The sequence below is a fragment of the Penicillium samsonianum genome (genome assembly GCF_028829775.1).
Source record: "Penicillium samsonianum strain IBT 33392 chromosome Unknown utg000002l_segment0_segment0, whole genome shotgun sequence".
NCBI classification, from domain to species: Eukaryota; Fungi; Ascomycota; class Eurotiomycetes; order Eurotiales; family Aspergillaceae; genus Penicillium; species Penicillium samsonianum.
The window spans coordinates 1,070,076-1,086,674 of NW_026643260.1; the positions used below are offsets into that span (position 1 = coordinate 1,070,076).

General features: G+C 47.2%; 8 protein-coding genes across 8 annotated transcripts; 3 read left to right on the forward strand and 5 right to left on the reverse strand.

The window, feature by feature from the left end:
• Positions 1 to 204: 204 nt before the first annotated feature.
• Positions 205 to 1,965, reverse strand: N7471_002256 (uncharacterized protein; the record flags this gene model as incomplete). Its single annotated transcript, XM_057274976.1, has 3 exons — positions 205 to 774; positions 851 to 1,411; positions 1,462 to 1,965. 3 exons carry the CDS (start codon positions 1,963 to 1,965, stop codon positions 205 to 207), a joined length of 1,635 nt encoding a protein of 544 aa, XP_057139614.1.
• A 422-nt stretch (positions 1,966 to 2,387) lies between these two features.
• N7471_002257 (sulfotransferase family protein) lies at positions 2,388 to 3,188 on the reverse strand (the record flags this gene model as incomplete). The annotated part of the gene is made up of 1 exon (XM_057274977.1): positions 2,388 to 3,188. One exon carries the CDS (start codon positions 3,186 to 3,188, stop codon positions 2,388 to 2,390), a length of 801 nt encoding a protein of 266 aa, XP_057139615.1.
• A 1,421-nt stretch (positions 3,189 to 4,609) lies between these two features.
• On the forward strand, positions 4,610 to 5,173 carry N7471_002258 (uncharacterized protein; the record flags this gene model as incomplete). The annotated part of the gene is made up of 2 exons (XM_057274978.1): positions 4,610 to 4,777; positions 4,973 to 5,173. 2 exons carry the CDS (start codon positions 4,610 to 4,612, stop codon positions 5,171 to 5,173), a joined length of 369 nt encoding a protein of 122 aa, XP_057139616.1.
• A 1,603-nt stretch (positions 5,174 to 6,776) lies between these two features.
• On the forward strand, positions 6,777 to 8,709 carry N7471_002259 (adenosine deaminase family protein; the record flags this gene model as incomplete). The annotated part of the gene is made up of 4 exons (XM_057274979.1): positions 6,777 to 6,936; positions 7,007 to 7,879; positions 7,935 to 8,452; positions 8,506 to 8,709. 4 exons carry the CDS (start codon positions 6,777 to 6,779, stop codon positions 8,707 to 8,709), a joined length of 1,755 nt encoding a protein of 584 aa, XP_057139617.1.
• Positions 8,710 to 9,456: 747 nt separating this feature from the next.
• N7471_002260 (pirin family protein) lies at positions 9,457 to 10,377 on the forward strand (the record flags this gene model as incomplete). The annotated part of the gene is made up of 2 exons (XM_057274980.1): positions 9,457 to 9,805; positions 9,863 to 10,377. The coding sequence occupies 2 exons, from the start codon at positions 9,457 to 9,459 to the stop codon at positions 10,375 to 10,377; spliced, it is 864 nt and encodes a 287-aa protein (XP_057139618.1).
• A 491-nt stretch (positions 10,378 to 10,868) lies between these two features.
• Positions 10,869 to 11,966, reverse strand: N7471_002261 (quinone oxidoreductase family protein; the record flags this gene model as incomplete). Its single annotated transcript, XM_057274981.1, has 1 exon — positions 10,869 to 11,966. One exon carries the CDS (start codon positions 11,964 to 11,966, stop codon positions 10,869 to 10,871), a length of 1,098 nt encoding a protein of 365 aa, XP_057139619.1.
• Positions 11,967 to 12,946: 980 nt separating this feature from the next.
• Positions 12,947 to 13,958, reverse strand: N7471_002262 (short-chain dehydrogenase/reductase-like protein SDR; the record flags this gene model as incomplete). Its single annotated transcript, XM_057274982.1, has 3 exons — positions 12,947 to 13,278; positions 13,341 to 13,853; positions 13,904 to 13,958. The coding sequence occupies 3 exons, from the start codon at positions 13,956 to 13,958 to the stop codon at positions 12,947 to 12,949; spliced, it is 900 nt and encodes a 299-aa protein (XP_057139620.1).
• A 536-nt stretch (positions 13,959 to 14,494) lies between these two features.
• On the reverse strand, positions 14,495 to 16,534 carry N7471_002263 (cytochrome P450; the record flags this gene model as incomplete). The annotated part of the gene is made up of 7 exons (XM_057274983.1): positions 14,495 to 14,906; positions 14,959 to 15,230; positions 15,292 to 15,518; positions 15,571 to 15,722; positions 15,783 to 15,974; positions 16,145 to 16,277; positions 16,336 to 16,534. 7 exons carry the CDS (start codon positions 16,532 to 16,534, stop codon positions 14,495 to 14,497), a joined length of 1,587 nt encoding a protein of 528 aa, XP_057139621.1.
• Positions 16,535 to 16,599: the final 65 nt, after the last annotated feature.

A 16,599-nucleotide genomic window follows, 5' to 3' on the forward strand; every position in this document is an offset into this window, starting at 1 on the left:
TCAGAGCTTGCGAATATAGCCCTGTAGGTATAGCTATTCAAGAAAAATTAGCGCCAGCAACCCTTCCAAATATTTCTGCATTACATTATTGTTGCTGGCATGGATCCTGGTGTCCTTGTTTCGTCCTTACCCCCTTCTCATCTTCCAAAATCACACGACGAACAGCCTGATAATGACGCACAAGAGGAGTAGTGATATCTCGCTTTATGTCTCCATCTCCGAGTCTTCTTCTGAGGATACGTCTTCCGATGACGAGAAGGATTGATCACTTGTTATTTCAGTCGGTTCTTCGGGCTTTTCCTCGCGTCTGTTTTGAGGCTCTACTTTTGCTGTCGGTTGCTTCTTTGGTTCCTCTGGTTCGTCCTCTGACTCTTCTTCTGAGGATTCGTCTTCCGATGAAGATGAGGATGATTTGGACTCATTATAATATTCCTCTAATTGGGTCTTTTTCATCATCTCGTCGCGTTCCTCTTGCGTATATGCTTCTGGTGCCAGGATATCTAGGTACTCCTCAGGTTCGTCATCTGACTCTTCGTCCGAGGATCTATCTTCTGATGACAAGTTGAACGATCCATCGTCTGACAACTGAATCGTTTTTTTCGAACAGTCTTTGCCTTCTTTTGGCGGCTCTTCTTTTGTTGTCGGTTGCTGTTTTCGTTCCTCTGGTTCGTCATCTAACTCTTCTTCTGAGGATTCGTCTTCTGACGAAGAAAAGGATGCTTCACTCCTCTCTTCCACTGATCGAATCGCTGTTTCCGCTTCCATGCCGCGTTCCTCTCGTGTTACTTCTTTTGCTGCTGGATTTTGCACTGTTTTTTTTTTTTTCTTCTTCGGAGTAGCCATCGTCAACCTCTGATGATGACTCTCCCGAGGACTGCTCCTGCGTGAGAGACGAGGATCCATCATTTTGTATCACGTCTTTGTGTGTCACTTCTTTATGCGTGACTGGCAGCTGATACGAAGTTTTGAGAGGCGACCTTTCTTGCCTATTCACTTCCACTTTGATTTGCGCCACTTCTTCGGCTTCCTCCCCGGATGATGACGCAGATACCGACGATGCCGAAGACTCCCCGTCTTCCGCCGCTCCGTGGTTATATTTTTCCTGTCGCATAACCTTTCTCCCTCCACACGACCTCCGCATTAGCATTTGTCGCAATTCCCGCGTCCGCTGGCGTTTGGCCACAGGTTGCTGCTCATCAGTATCATAATAGGCTCGCTTTGAACCGACCTGCTGCTGTGGGACGTCTGCAATAGGGGATGATAAAGGCATTTCGAGCTTCACCTCGGGTGCCTCAGAAAATGCACCCGCAAAACGCTGTCTATCTATCCGGGAATTGCCATTTTGTGCTGTAAGATAAAGACCCAACTCTCTTTCGTGTTGCAACATCTTCCCCATCTCGCCTGCTGGAATCTGCTCTTTCTTAGCAATATATAACTTTTATGGCCTATAGTTCAACTTACCATATCACAGGGAACCTGGATGCGTGTACAATGTTCGCATGCCTCCTGCCCTGGAATAGAATGACAAGGTGGGAACGGCCTTTCGCCTCGCCAGCGCGCAAAGCACTCGTAGCAGCTTCTGACGGATTTCTGGGTGGACCCAGCTATTGCGTCCATCTCACTAGAGAGCTGCATATTTGCTGTCTCTAGCGGCGCGATTGGTTCATGCAGGACATCTGATTCCCCATCGTCCATAGTCACGGACGGCGGATGACCATGGGAGTGGATCGCTAGTTGATCTCCGTCCTGAGAAACAGGAGTTCTTTCTCGAAGTTGATCAACCACTTGAACATCCTGCATGCCCTCGATGGGCAGGGGATTGGATGTCTCCACTGCATCCGGCTCGGTCTGCGGTCCCCATATCTGTTTGATGCTCTCGGCAAAGTCGAATGTTCCAGTGGCAAATGTTTGCACAGCTTCTGCAACTGCTTGCACAGTCCGCTGGAATCTCTGATCACTGGCCATATTGGAATGACACGTTGGTAGAGATGAACCCCCTGTGCTGGTCAATATGATGTAGGTGTTTTGATATCGCTTCGGCTTCCGGCTGAGCTTATTCTCCGGGACCCACTTTGGTCGAGATCTTGACATTCTCTTTGTTTTATAGGCGCGCTCGAAATCAGTTTCACTAGTTTTGCTTACTTCAACTCTTTCCCGATCTCTATTTTGAAACACGCTAGTCTACCTTCGGTTTAGCTAATTTCAGTGTGTGGAATCGTATTGTAAGTCAGAGTCAGATAAATCCGTCTGGTAATTTCTCTGGAAATACGCATACGAATACTACTCTTTTTATCAAGTTGGAATTGAGCTTGGCATAATGATTCCTAATGCAATCAAAACCTGACCCTTATGGACATATTGAGCATTGCAATCTTTGAACTGATAGGTTAGAATAGCTGCCTGTTGAGAAGCCATCTTACTGTGCCAAATACTACCGCACCTAGTGCAACCCAGGAGATTGCACCCCGAGCATACAGAATCCCCACGACCATTCGAACTTCGGAAGCATCGTTGCGGTGAGGAAAAGGCTCGTCTCTTGAGGCCTGCTTGCCGAGAAATACGCACAAAGGTTCCCATCCATCTTGAGGCTCGAATTCCAAGACCTCCCGCCCGCGCTTGGCTGCCTCGGCATGAATCCAAGCATTATGCGCATCATAATGCTTTACCGTCAAAAGCTCGTTAGCAGTGAGACTCAGCTTGCTTTTACAAACCTCCATAATCTCGCGCCACATGGCAGCCACATTACGGTCAGTCTTCCACAAGAAGCATAGAGCGTGGTATACTGGTGAGGCTGCGAAGGTAAGCAGCTTGATCGACTGCACCCACCCGGAGCCACCACCAGGCCGCTTGTTCAGCACGACCTTCGCGTCCGGATACATATCCATAAGATCATCCATGAACATAGACGCAGGGAAATCGGTGGTTGCTTGGAAACCATCAAACAATTTATAAAGTAGCTTGTGACGCCGTCTGGTATCCTTCTCCCGGAGTGCAGCTAGGACGATGTCCCCGCGTTCGGCGTTCGGCGCAATGTGCGCGAAGTGCATGCAAGGAGTCAGACCGATGTGTTGCGATTCAAGGGCGGCTTGCAGAGAGCTTGTTGCACAGCGAGGGAGGCCAGCACCAAGCACTTGCATAGGGGTTCGGTCCGTCTGGTTAACGGCGACATTATTTTCAAAGAAGCGCATTATGTGTGAATGGTTTTGGGAGACAAAACAAAGATAATTTTACTCCTGAGAGTGCGATTGTAGAAAGACTGAGGATGCGAAGTTGGAGTGACAAAGGGGATTCTCGAAGGTAAGGCTTTTTCCCCCCTCTTGCTGTCAGCGTCAGCACTAAAGTGGAACCTGAAGGCTGAGATTATCATTTTAGGCGCTAGCTATATATGGACCGTCCTTGGGCTAGTTAGCGCAGGATTTTGGGTTATGAAGCTTAAAAATTTGGGATTCCACTCAGCCTCGTATCAGTAACATTGGAGTCCATGCATAATACAGCAGATGAGCCAAGCGCTCTAGAGGTATCGAGTGGCCGTACTGTCGCAAAGGGCTCGACCTCAGTGGCAGCCAGTTAAGAATAAGAAGGAGATCGGATTATGATTGATACAGCGTACCCTTCCCTCACTCAGACAAATTTCCCGGTGGCTGAACTTGAAGGTCTTGAATTCACAACCTCCCACTTTACTCTTATCAAAATCAATCTTCTTAGCTGATTTCAAAAGTAAGAAAGAGGCAGAGACTTACGGGTATAGAGAGAATTGGTGAAAAGTAGGGATAACTTGGGAGTACGAAATTGAGAGGGATATGACAGAAATGAGCGGTCTGCGTGAATGCCCAAAGATACTGATCTGTTTTAGTATGTTTGCAAAGGCAACGATTCCAGAATACGCGTGGGCCATACAGCAGTGATACAATGTCTATTTTCATGCTGTTAATTACTATCGTACGAGATTACTGCCAAGAATACATTTCAGGGGCCGAGTAGCTGTGATAGGTATAGCGTAATGCAAGATAGAGTTCGAGAATAAATCAAAGAGAACAAAGTGGCGAAACTTATTTCGAGCGGCCCTATACACACTTTTTCAGGAGTTTGATATAAATTATCTAATTGATCAGCAGGATGGATTCAACTAGTCGGGCAACAAGCAACTGAGGTGCCTTTTCCCCCACATTTTCAAGTAGATCGCATTCGAGTTCTGATATAGAAATAGAGGCATTATATATATAGGTAGCTTCATTTCGCTATAGCTGAAAACCCATTAAAACCCCCTGTATGGTAATATTCTGGGACCATCGTACATAGCGTGCTTGAACCATTGTGTTTTTTTAATGGAATATTAGTTTTACCATTCCGGCCCTTGCTTTGTTTGTTATTTTCACTGTGTTAGAAGTCTAAGCATGATATCAAAAACATAAAATGAACAAAGAGTTGGAAAAGTAGATACACAACGGCATCAAAGGAAATAAAAAAGAGGATTAATATGATCCCCCCCCCGGGGCTTTCATTACTACTTACCTTCCAGTGTTACTGCCGTTTTGGCTTACACCTAAGAACTTCCCACCTGGCACCTGGGCAGTTTTGCCTCCGTTTCTGTATCAAATTTATCACTAAGATGGCTTCCTCAAAACTAGAATATCTGCTCTCTGATGCCGAGACTGAGGATGAGGACGGGGACCTGCCAGTGGTACTTCCAAAGCCGCTGCCAGAGTTGCTACGAGGGCGAAGACCAGTGCTAGAAATGGAGGTCAAGGTCAAGATCGAGGTCCTTAACAGGGACACGGTTCTGGAAGAACTGGAAGCAGAGAAGAATGAGATGTAGATAAGAAGCTTGAATGCGAAAACAGCTTTAATATTTCGTAGCTTACTAGATGTGTAATTAATTTACCTTGTGAGAAGTGATTGCAGCAGTTGACCCAAGAACGTCCTTATAGGGCGAAAGGAACGGCTAGCATATGGCCAATAAGTACTACAAAAGAGCGCCGGCGTACACGAGAGCCTTCTCCGTGTCTTTATCGACCCCGAGACCGAGGGTGCTATAGAGGCCAGCTTCAGCATGGACGGATCTGCTCACGACATCAACATTAATGACTCGATCAACGGCTTTTTCGTCGATGGCGAACAGGTCCGCCAGCACCCCCAGCTCCTTAAGCTCTCCATGCAGCGCCTAGGTGACTAGCCCAAGGACTAAATCGAGTACGAGACCCTGAACGCCAGCCTCTTTTGGATGTTCGGACCCGGCCTCCAGGGCTTCGGGGGTGTTGACTAATGGAACCTAAAGAACTTTGGCTCCGGCAAGGCCAACGGCAAGAATAAAGAGTAGCGAGAAAGAGATAAGCGAGAGACCATATTTGATTATATGCATATCCTGCTTTCTCATATCACAACGATCCTTTTTCTTTCCATTTGTGTTGATGTCCTTCACATTTCCTCTGTCGAAGATGGTCTATTTTCGATTACTTTACTGCGTGGATCATCACTTGTCGCCAACCAGTATATCTATACTGTGCTGTGAAAGACACCGAGTATATCTGTTACGATTCTAGGTTTGCATTAGGGCTAAAGGTCATATCAGGGTTATTTTGTTGTGGTTCGCTAGAGCATCTATGTAATTCAGAATATTACTGTCTAGTCTGGTGGCATTTTCCTATCACTGGATTGCATATATATGGCCCTTCTAACGTGTCTGCTTAGAACGGATCATACTCCTGGTCAACGAGCATAACCTGCTTTCTCTTTTCCCTGACTACCTGGGGGTGCCTGGGTATTGGGTACTGCACGTAACTGGCTGGTAGATAGGTTGAATCTCGCTAACTAGCTCGTCAGTAGCACTCCGTGGTGAAAATTTCGTGATCCAAAGTCATGCAGAGTGAGCTATGCAGCATGTTACCTTGACTTAATTGGTCCAACGTGCACGAGTTGCAGCCATCGAGCTCAGGGGCCTCGGCGATCGGCGCTCCGCCAGATAGTCTGAATTTGACACTCCCAAGCTGCCCACTGCTATAAACAAGTTATGTTAGGTTTTGTTTTTTGTTTTTTCTTCTTTTTCCCCAGTACCCCTCGAAACCTGCCCAATCACCGTCCCCGAGAGTATGAGTCACTAGAGATGCCAAGATCACCAAGATAAACAATCGGACATCCACGACCGATCTGCAACAACAGTTTTTGATCGATTTGTCTATGACTGGCCAAGTGTCTAAGGAAATATGGGCCACTCCGGATTTTTCTCTGGTACATATCAGCCATTAAACCCCATTCTCACGTCTTGTTAGGCGTAGAATGTCGATATGCAGTAACATCGCAACAGTATTGTTCTTCCTCATCAACAAGTTAAAATTATGCTACGACACCCAATAGACAAGAGATCGGTAGATCGGTCTCTCAGGAACCTGGTAGTACCAACAAATCGGTCTGGGCTGATTATTGTTATCTGGACTACACACAATATTGTGAGAAATTGGTGTTTACATGGCATTACATAGTACGGAGTAAGCTAAGTATGATACCTATATAGCCATGGCGGCATTAGTTTGTACAAAAGTAACCAGGCGTACGGTAGTGCTATATTCGCAGCAATAATCATCTATAGGAATGATAATGCTGATTAGGGTATGCTTGTGAGACCATGCAAGACCGACCCGACCCGACCCGGAAAGGGGCTTCAACCTGAATTCTTCCTCAGCCCCACCATATGACTAACTATGTGTATATGTAGCGTCCCCCTACAATGGCGTAAATTTGAAAAATTATCCCCCTACCAGTGACCCAGCTGGCCAGTCATCATGCATTTGCTCTCGATACTTGGCATAGTCACTCTTTCCCTCTCGGGGGTCTCGACGGCATTGGCAATTGAGGGAGAGCCAAACGTCAATGCCCCTCTGGTGCAACAGCATCTCAGAGACCGCGAGAAGCTGATCGCGTTGGAAAAGACACATCGACAGGGTTCGTTTCAGACAATTTTGAACTGTTCATTTATTTCATTTTAAGCAAATAGAACTGACCAGTCACGCAGATCACATCTTCCGGCAGAGTCTCTCCCCAACTGCCAAACGGGCTGATGAGATTGTTCAAGCAATTCGACAGGATGAGATTGAGCATTACTGGCGAGTGGCCGGCACGCCAGACGATGAGGAGAAGGAACAGTTCGCAGGAGAGGAGTTCCCCCTTGCCCGGCCGCATATCTCCAACACGACCCTTTGGAAAGTGATCAAGCGTATGCCCAAGGGTGCACTTTTGCATGCTCATCTATCGGCTATGCTGCCGTACGAAAAAATTCTGGAAATCATCATCCACACTGAAGGAATGGTAATTTCTGCGTCACAGCCTGTTGACACTAATGATGCCAAGGAAAATGCCACCATCACTTTCGCCCATAATAACGGCACTCTTTCGAGCAATCAGTCCAGGATTGACTCTGCTGAATACATTCCTAAAACAGAGATTCCTGTCAAAACCGCCGCAGCCAGCTTTGAAGGTGGTGAAGCGGGTTTCATTGAATTTATCAGAAGTAAGACAACCATTTTACCGGAGGACTCGACCCGCCACGAGTTAGGTGTCGACGAGGTCTGGAGACGGTTCCAGGCCTGTTTTGGTCCGGCTGATACCATGATCCAGTACGAACCCGTGGTCAGGAAGTTTTACCAGAAACTCTTCGAAGATCTGGCAACCGACGGTATTAACTGGGTGGAGATCCGAAGCGGAGGATCAAGTGGGCTGCTAGTCCACAATGGAAAAGAAGACATTGACCCTGATCTCGACGCTTGGTGGCATGTCTTAGTTGAGGAGATTGCGAAGTTCAAGGCCACCGAGCTAGGCAAAAACTTCTTGGGTGCAAGAGTTATTTGGTCGGATATGCGCTTCGAGAACCGCTCTTCGATCACTAAGAGTATGACAAAAGACCGACCCAGTTAACATGAAAGCTAGCTTGCTGACCTTCATAGGCATGAGAATCGCCATCCAGAGGAAGCAAAACTTCCCAGAGCTCTTCAGTGGCTACGACCTGGTTGCCCAAGAAGATCTCGGCCGTCCTCTTTCTGATCTGGCACCGGAACTGGTATGGTTCCGTCAACAGACCGAGGCCTTGAATCTCACCATTCCGTATTTCTTCCATGCTGGAGAAACGCTGGGAGACGGGAACTCGACAGATCTTAACTTGTTCGATGCAGTCCTGTTCAACACGCGACGAATCGGCCACGGCTTCTCCTTATATAAACACCCAAAGTTGATCCGTCAAGTGATTGAACAAAACATCATGGTAGAAGTATGCCCTATTTCGAACGAAGTGCTCCGTCTGAGCGAGGATGTTCTTCACCATCCGTTGCCGGCGATGATTGCCCACGGCATTCCGACTGCAATCAGTAACGATGATCCAGCCATCCTCGGACAGGATGTGGCAGGGTTGAGTTATGATTTCTATGAAACTATTCAAGCCTTTGATAATATTGGTCTCGCCGGATTGGTAAGTTGTCCTCCTTTTGAAGATTCGGGCTGCTTGCTTACACTAGAAAACAGGGTGCGTTGGCACAGAACAGCCTACGGTGGGCAAACTTCGAAGACCAGTCCGACAAAGATTGGATCCAAGATATTGACCGTGGTGAGGATGGAACTGGTACCAAGGCTAAGCACATTAAAGCTTGGAACAGGGACTGGGAGGACTTTTGCAAGTGGATCGTGGATGAATACGGGTCAAAGTACGGGACAGCTAAGATTAACTAAAGCATTTGGTGCATTGCAGGATTACTTAGATACATGTGGTGAGCTCATCCATAAATTAATAATTTAGCAATTTAACAAACAACAACATACTGTGGTCGACATGGCAAAAGTCAGGAAATGGGTGTCCTCTACGCCCGCCCTAAACATTGGGGGCGAGACCTGACAAGTAGCAAGCTATGAGACATCATGTACAATCATCCCTCTGAACTACAACAGCAAGAACTTGTGTAACGTTTAGCTGCATGTGAGGGCTTGGGAAATCTCAAACTGTAGCGGAGACATCCGCCATAGGAAATGCCGAACAATATTAACGTATCTTTCAGACCCACAACGAACTTTTCACTGTGCATCAATTAATTCGTTATATATGGGTTTTACTGTATATAAATTAAATTGCAGGGCCGCCCCCACTACGCCCTGCCGATCATGGCTGACTGTTCACAGTCATGTGACTTCGCCTGTCCCATCTCAATTATGTCACGAATGGATGAGTCAGAAATTCCTAACCAAATGTCAGTGATTACATCCAGCGCTATACCTGTTTGGGACTAGTGCCACTCTTATTGATGATGGATAATGATTCCATAATCCCGATGAGATGGATTTCCAAGGTTCTTGAGCCGTCTAGACGACTTGATCTTAAGCTATATAAACCCTCACACCCACATCTGATTTTTTCTAATCACAAAAAAGAATAACCTCAATCACATTTCAATTGTGCTATTTGACTGATCTAAAACTAAAACAATGTCGAACCCACTTGCCCACGCCAAGATTGCTCTCCGCAGATCCAGCGAACGTGGATACGCTGAACATGGCGGCTGGCTCAAATCTTTCCATACTTTCAGCTTCGCCGGCTATTACGATCACCGATTCCAGAATTTTGGAAGTCTGCGCGTTCTAAATGAGGACCGTGTTGCAGCGCGCAATGGATTCCCAACGCATCCGCATCGCGATGCGGAAATCTTCAGCTACATCCTAAATGGTGAGCTCACGCACCGGGATAGCATGGTTAAGAAGGGCTCCGAGGGGGAGCAAGGGAAACAATTTTACCGAATGAAGCGGGGAGATGTACAATTCACCACAGGCGGAACGGGTAAGTCTCTCGAACCTCCAATCTGCCCGATAGTCAATTGAAGCTAACGTGAGATAGGAATCGCACACTCGGAGCAGAACGAATCCAATAAGTCGGTTCACTTCCTTCAAATTTGGGCACTTCCCTGGAAGCAGGGCCTCAAGCCACAGTACCATACTATGACATTTAGCGAGGAAGCAAAGCGCAAAGCATTTGTTCCTATTTTATCCCCGCTTGCTGCGGGACCCGAAGCTACCCCAGCACAGGAAGATGCTGCCGTGCCCAAGATTTCCGGTACTATCCCCATTCATGCTGATTTCGTCATGGGGGCTGGAATTATTGAGCCGGCCTCGACATTTAAGTGGACTATTGGCGCCGGAGAAGCTGTCGAGTCCAGGAAGAAGCGGAATGTTTACATTCACCTGCCCATGACCAAACAGGGCAAGTCCAAGGTTATGATCGATGGTCGGGAGGATGCCGTTCTTGAGGAGGGCGATGGGGCCTTTGTTACAATGGTAAATGCTGGAGATGCGCTCCGCGTGGAGAGTGTCGGGGAGGTAGAGGCGGAGGTTATTGTGCTGGATAGCAACTGAGAATCACCTCTTTTGAACTGAGCTTTCGTTGATGACCTTTTATGTATAGTAGGAACTCAAAGACAAATATGAAGAATCTGTGCTCGTTTATCAGCTTTTTACATTGTTCATCTTCTCGTGCATTGTTTTTATTTGAGAGCGTAAGGGATTTACGACTTTCCCAAAGAGAAATTATATAAAACGGTTCGAGAAACAAAGTCGCGTGTGAAAATAGGGAAATCTTCTTTCGACTCTGACTACATGTGGCCATACAGCATAACTACTTATCAATGATCGTGGTACTGCAACAATCCAAAATGGGGCTTGGCCGATTTCTTCCCGCACTTATGATGAACCAAGAGCTCTAAGCATAGATCTGAGGGAAATAGGTTGATTAAGGAAGAGAAAACTATCTAACTAGAGAAAGATAAAAAAACCAGCGGGTGGTGCCTGAAAGCCTAGGCCAGCCAACAACTTGGCCAATGCAAAAAGTGCAGTAGTCCCAACCTGGTTTATATATCATGCTGAGCAGCCAGGTCTGCATCGACAATGAACAGCATCTTGCCCTTAGCGATACTTCCTGAGATCAGATCTTCATGTGCTTCCACAGCCTCACTCAACCGAAACAGCTTAGCAATAACCGGCTCCAGCTTCCCGCTCCGAACCTTTTCCAAAATGCCGTAAAAGTCAGCCAGTCCAGCATTACTGGAGTAATACAGATCGACACCATAAAAGCTCATGCGTGGTTGCAGCCGCGATGCGAGGATCTCCCCCACGCTTAGCTGCATCCCACTTCCATCCGTCGCAATCTCCGACATGACTCCGAACACAACGACCCTTCCGACGTCTGCCTTTGTCGCAGAGAGGCTCCTTTGGAGACTAGCCTCGCTGCAAACCCCATCATACGCAACGTCTACCCCTTCCCCGTCTGTCAGCGCCCGAACCTGCTCGACAAGATCGGGCGCATTGCGGTCTACCGGCTCCACGCCGAGGGATCTGAGGTAGTTGAATTTAGAGGGCGAGCAAGTTCCTATCATCTTGATATCCATGTCAAAGGCTGTGACTAGCTGCGCAACAGCAGTGCCGAGGCCACCGCTCGCCGAACCGATAAGGATGCTCGAGCCAGGAGGTAGTTGGACTCCGCTATGCTTGAGCATGCCCCAGGCCGTCATGTAGTTAAGCGGCAGAGTTGCCACCTTAACAGGATCATCGGTATGTTCAATGCGGATAAGTTCCGTGTACGACAGGACAATATGAGTGGCATGTGCACCGGTAATGCACACGGAGGCAACTCGGTCTCCAACTGCCAATCCACTCTCTCTCGGCACCGAGTCGCCAAGCGCAACGACCTCACCGACACAGTCATATCCCGTTGTAAAGCCCGGTTTGAGTGTTTGTGGGAGGGGATATCCACCTGCTCGTTGTATGTTGTCCACTCCAGCGATGCCGACAACGATGATGCGGACGAGGACTTTGTCGGCAGAAAACTCAGAATTGGGGTCCCAGGATTCCCATTTCAGTACGGATGGAGTTCCAAATTCGGTGACGACCCAGTGACCTGGTTGGTCAGGCGTGGTGCTGGTGTTGGGGGTTGATAAGATTGCAGACATGGTTTCAAGCTGATGATTGGAGTGTGGAATATGAGATATGAAGGAGTAGAATTTGAGTGAAGGTACTGAAGCAGAGGATGATGTCTTGTGAAATAGACTAAGTGGAATTTATCCCCAGGACGTGAAGACATCTTTTAAGCCTATAAATCGGCACCTACCCCGAGGACCTCTTGTTGGAGTATAAGCCGATTGGTAATATGTCTTAGCTAGTTAACCTTGTCCTTTGATTATAAACTATGGATCGAGATTAGCTAAATAGCGCAGTAGAACTCTAGAGTTCTGTGTGCTTCCATTGTCTTGTAGGAACCTATATCAAAATAGAAAAGGCACCGAGATTTCTACTTTGTATGAGTATGTAAGCATGGGAGCATCAAGAAAAATGTAACGTTTGATTTGTTGGTGGATCTCGGATGGGCCACCTTCCGTTCTGAAGTAAAGTTTAGCTTTATAGCTCCTTTCGGATGGTAGATCATCCGTACTCCGTACCCATCTTGCTGAGAATATGTCGTTGCTCATCGAAATCAAGGAATATAGGAATCCGCACTTCCTTGCGACAAGGCCTCCAAACCCTTGCTCTTAGCTGTGACTTTATCTGCAGAGTGTGTCATTATTTCGTGTGATAGCGGACAGAAACCAACACCTGTTGGCTAAAAAAAAGTTGAATTGGTGAGTGCTGAAATTGCCATTGATTGACTTGTTGTGACAGATCTGGCTCGGGGCACGTAAAAACGGGAGGAAATTCAGACAACGAAGCTACAAGTGCACAGCTCAGGTGTAAATAGCCCAGGTGAGCCAAAATATGGGTGACTGAGTCCGCCTCATATCAATCTCAAACATAATCTTCAAGCCAAAGCCTCTACCAAAAACTAAGACTTTTGCTAAGCGCAAATCTTTAGGTCAACGTAGCCAATATGCACATTATCCAAAGCTTCAGTCATCGGCACGGCACCCTTCACTCATTATAATCAACACCAGCAACCTCAAATTTGTTGACCCATTGCACTAATGTCCTTCACTGCCTCAAAGTCTTCCAGCAAACTCTCGAACTTGGACTTGGACATTTTCCAAGAAACAGCGCCTAGGGGAAGCCGAAGAGGAACGTGTTTCTCGCGGCTAGCAATTTTGAACAAGGTCTCGGCTATGGCGGAGGGCTCAATTCCAACGCCGAGCTTCATGCCAGCGCTCACATACTTCTCAAGCTTTCTTGCTGGCATATCATCTCCGACATAGGCGGGATGTGGTTTGATATTGGCTTTGCTGTGGCCTTCAAAGCTCGTCTTCACGCCACTTGGTTCCACAATACAGAAGTTGACTGCCGATAGTTAGTGATGAATGCCCTACAACACCAAGGCGCAGCTAACACCAGTCACTCACTATTCCAATCAGGATGCATCTCACGAGCCACAGATTCCGAAAATCCTTCCACGGCGAACTTTCCAGCGTGATAGAAAGCATGCCCAGGGAAGGCACACAGTCCAGCGAGCGACGAGATTTGAAAGATAAGACCACCTCGACGATCTTTGCTCTGTCGCATCACTGCAATGCTACGTGTCGTCACACGAACCGTACCAAAGAACAAGGTTTCCATCTCCTGATGCATCTCTTCCTCTGTTGCGCCCTCAGTGTCACCCGAAAGAGAATACCCTGCATTGTTGACCACGACGTCGAGGTGAAAGCTTTCGCCAAAGTGCTTCGCAGCTGCAGTAAAGGCAGCCTCCACAGAAACAACAGACGTCACGTCCAGGGTAAGTTTGAGGATATCGGAGTTATCGTCAGGAAGATAAGAGAGATCAGCCTCGTTTCGAGCAGTAGCAACGATACGTTGATTGGGCTTGCTTGCGATCAAAGTGGCTATTTCGCGACCAATTCCGGATGAACAACCCGTTACTGATATTGGGGTCAGTAAAACGCTGTGAAACCCGTGTGCTCGATCTTACCTAGCCAAGTAGCATCATCCGGAAGCTTGTATGGCTCAGTGTTGACTGGGTTCATTGTTGAAGTATCATAAAAACGCTGTATCTGATACTGGGAATTTCAATGTGCCGTTATTTCTGACAGTCAGTGGACGCCATGCTGGTTAAATATTTTTTTTGATCCTCGCATTGGCCTACACTCGTTTCACATCTTACGAAGACAATGTGGCTATCCAAGGTTCGTTTTCTATGCTCACGCCAATCCTGCAAGCTGATTGGCCATTCTCCATATTAAACTGTGCTCTGATTGGTTCAGATGTGATTTATTGAAGCACGTCGGCGTCCTAAAATGGTATAGCGCCCTTTTGCACTATATTCTCTTTCCAAAGCAAGTGTCCGACTTCACATCGGCGTCCAAGAAAAGCTTGACGTGTCGTCTATCTTATTTTGTGTTATAGAGACGCGTTTCTGAGCCGGTCTGTAGGCGGGGATTGCCGGCCTGATTCCATCGGAATACGGAGCGAGACCCCCCAAATCAGAATATAGCAACAAAGATTTCCTGGCTATACAAATCGTTAAAACTCAAGAAGACGACTAATTACGCACGGGAAGCTTTCAAATATTCCTCCATTTGGCGTGTTGTACCACATTCTCCAAGATCTCGGAATCCCCTTTTTCGAAGGGATGGCTTTTCTCAAAATCAACGACGAGTTGTTCGTGCTCCTTACTTCTCGGAACAAAAGCAGCTTTGTACGGAGCAAGGTGACTCAAAATTCCAGGTGAAAACTCAACAATCGGGTCGACTTCCTTGCCATCTTTTCCAACAAGCCTTCTAATGTCGAATATGGCGAGTGTATGAGCAATCATCAGGAAAATAGAAGTTTCAGCAATCAAGCGCCCGGGGCATACTCGGCGACCAAAGCCAAAGGCCGCATCTCCCGGGTCAACAGCAGGGTCAGAAGAAAGGAAACGCTCCGGTTGGAATTCTCGCGGGCTAGGGTAGATCGCGGGATCATTATTAAACCCCCTAAACATCATGTTAAAGGCAAAGCGAGGTCAATTGTATTTGAAAAACATACCAGATATTCGGGAGAATAATGGCGTTCTTTGGAATCAAAAAACCATTTATGATATCATCTTCGTCCGTTCTGTGAGGAATACCTAAAGGCGCAACACTGTGCCATCTGATGGCTTCCTTCACGAGTGCATTCACATAGGGTAACTTCTCTCGGTCGGCCGCTGTTGGCAAAGTAGGCATGCCGAATAAAATGTCCATCTCGGCTTGGGCCTTGCATTGAACATCTGGGAACAGCATCATTGCCAGAAAGAATCCTTCCAGGATCGCAACAGTCTATAGGTGAAGGAATGTGTGAGATATGGTCAGTCCCTATTGTAAAATTTTGAAAACACACCGTATCAGCTCCACCCCCATACATTGCCAATGCTGACCACTTGACAATTTCTTCATCTTCTCCTTGTTTGAGAAGCGTAGATACAAAAGACTGACGATCTTCGTCCTTATCAATTTGATATTTTGTAAAGGCAACCGGGCTCTCTACAAGTCTTGTGAGAGTTCGGAAGTGATCTCGGGCGACTCTTTGAAAATTAGCCCCCGGCATCCAAGCTGGTACATATTTCACTAAACTCAATTCAGCAACGATTCCTGCCCGTTGGAGTGGTTCAAATCTTACACGCTGGAATCAAATCGACAAGCCAATTTCCCGGGACAACAGCATCCGAGAATTGCTTCAATGCATGATCAGCTAGAAGCACTAGCGGGTCGTCACCATGAGGTTCGATATTATAGCCGTATGTGATGTTCAAAATAAAAGCACCAGCAGCACTATTATTTTCAAGCTATCAGCAAGTTATCTCTGAAGACGACATATCCACAGGAGCTTACGTCCGGTTGTGATCGATGAATTTCTCAGGCGCACGCAAAACACGGCATGCAAATCTTCGTGCTTCTAATTCAAGAAGGTTATTGAACTTGGACGCGGATTCTCGTGTGCCGATGATTCTTGTGATTGCGCGACGATACGCTCGAAGGAGCGGTGTGTTGTCTTGGCTTGAGGGCAACATGCCCCATCCAGATCTGGGATTATCAGTTTAGCTCGAGATAAGTCTACTCAAAGATAGGGTAGAGAAAGTGTGTGTGTGTGTGTGTGTGTGTGTGTGTGAGTGAGAGAGAGTGTGTGAGAGAGAGAGTGTGTGTGTGAGAGAGAGAGGACCTCCCAAGAGGCAACGAAGCCCGGGTAGACGTACAATTCATCAGCGAAGACGAGGCGCGGCCGAGAAGAATGTTTCGCGGAGTTCTTTTCCAGGATTTGAAAAGCCAAGCCTCTGTCATTTATTATGATAATCGTTTTGCCTAGGACTGTGATAGAACTGAGGGGACCTGCGCGGAATAATTAGATCCGCTCAACTGGTCAGAAGTGACGAACGTGAGACGGCACCGTAGAGGTCTTTGTGCTTCAACCAATGTTGCCATTCCTGTGCTCCTGGCGGTGGAAGATCGAATAAATTGCCGATAAGAAATTTGCCCTTTGGCCCTGGGGGCAGATTGACTCTCTTCCTTTCTGCGAAGGCCGTTCGCAGAATCGCAATCAGACCCAAAGTGAACCCTAAAACCGCCAACTGTCCAATCGATGCCATATCTTTGCCTACTCTAGGCGACAGACGTTGAGAATCGAGAGTGATAACCAAAAGACTGCTGGTAT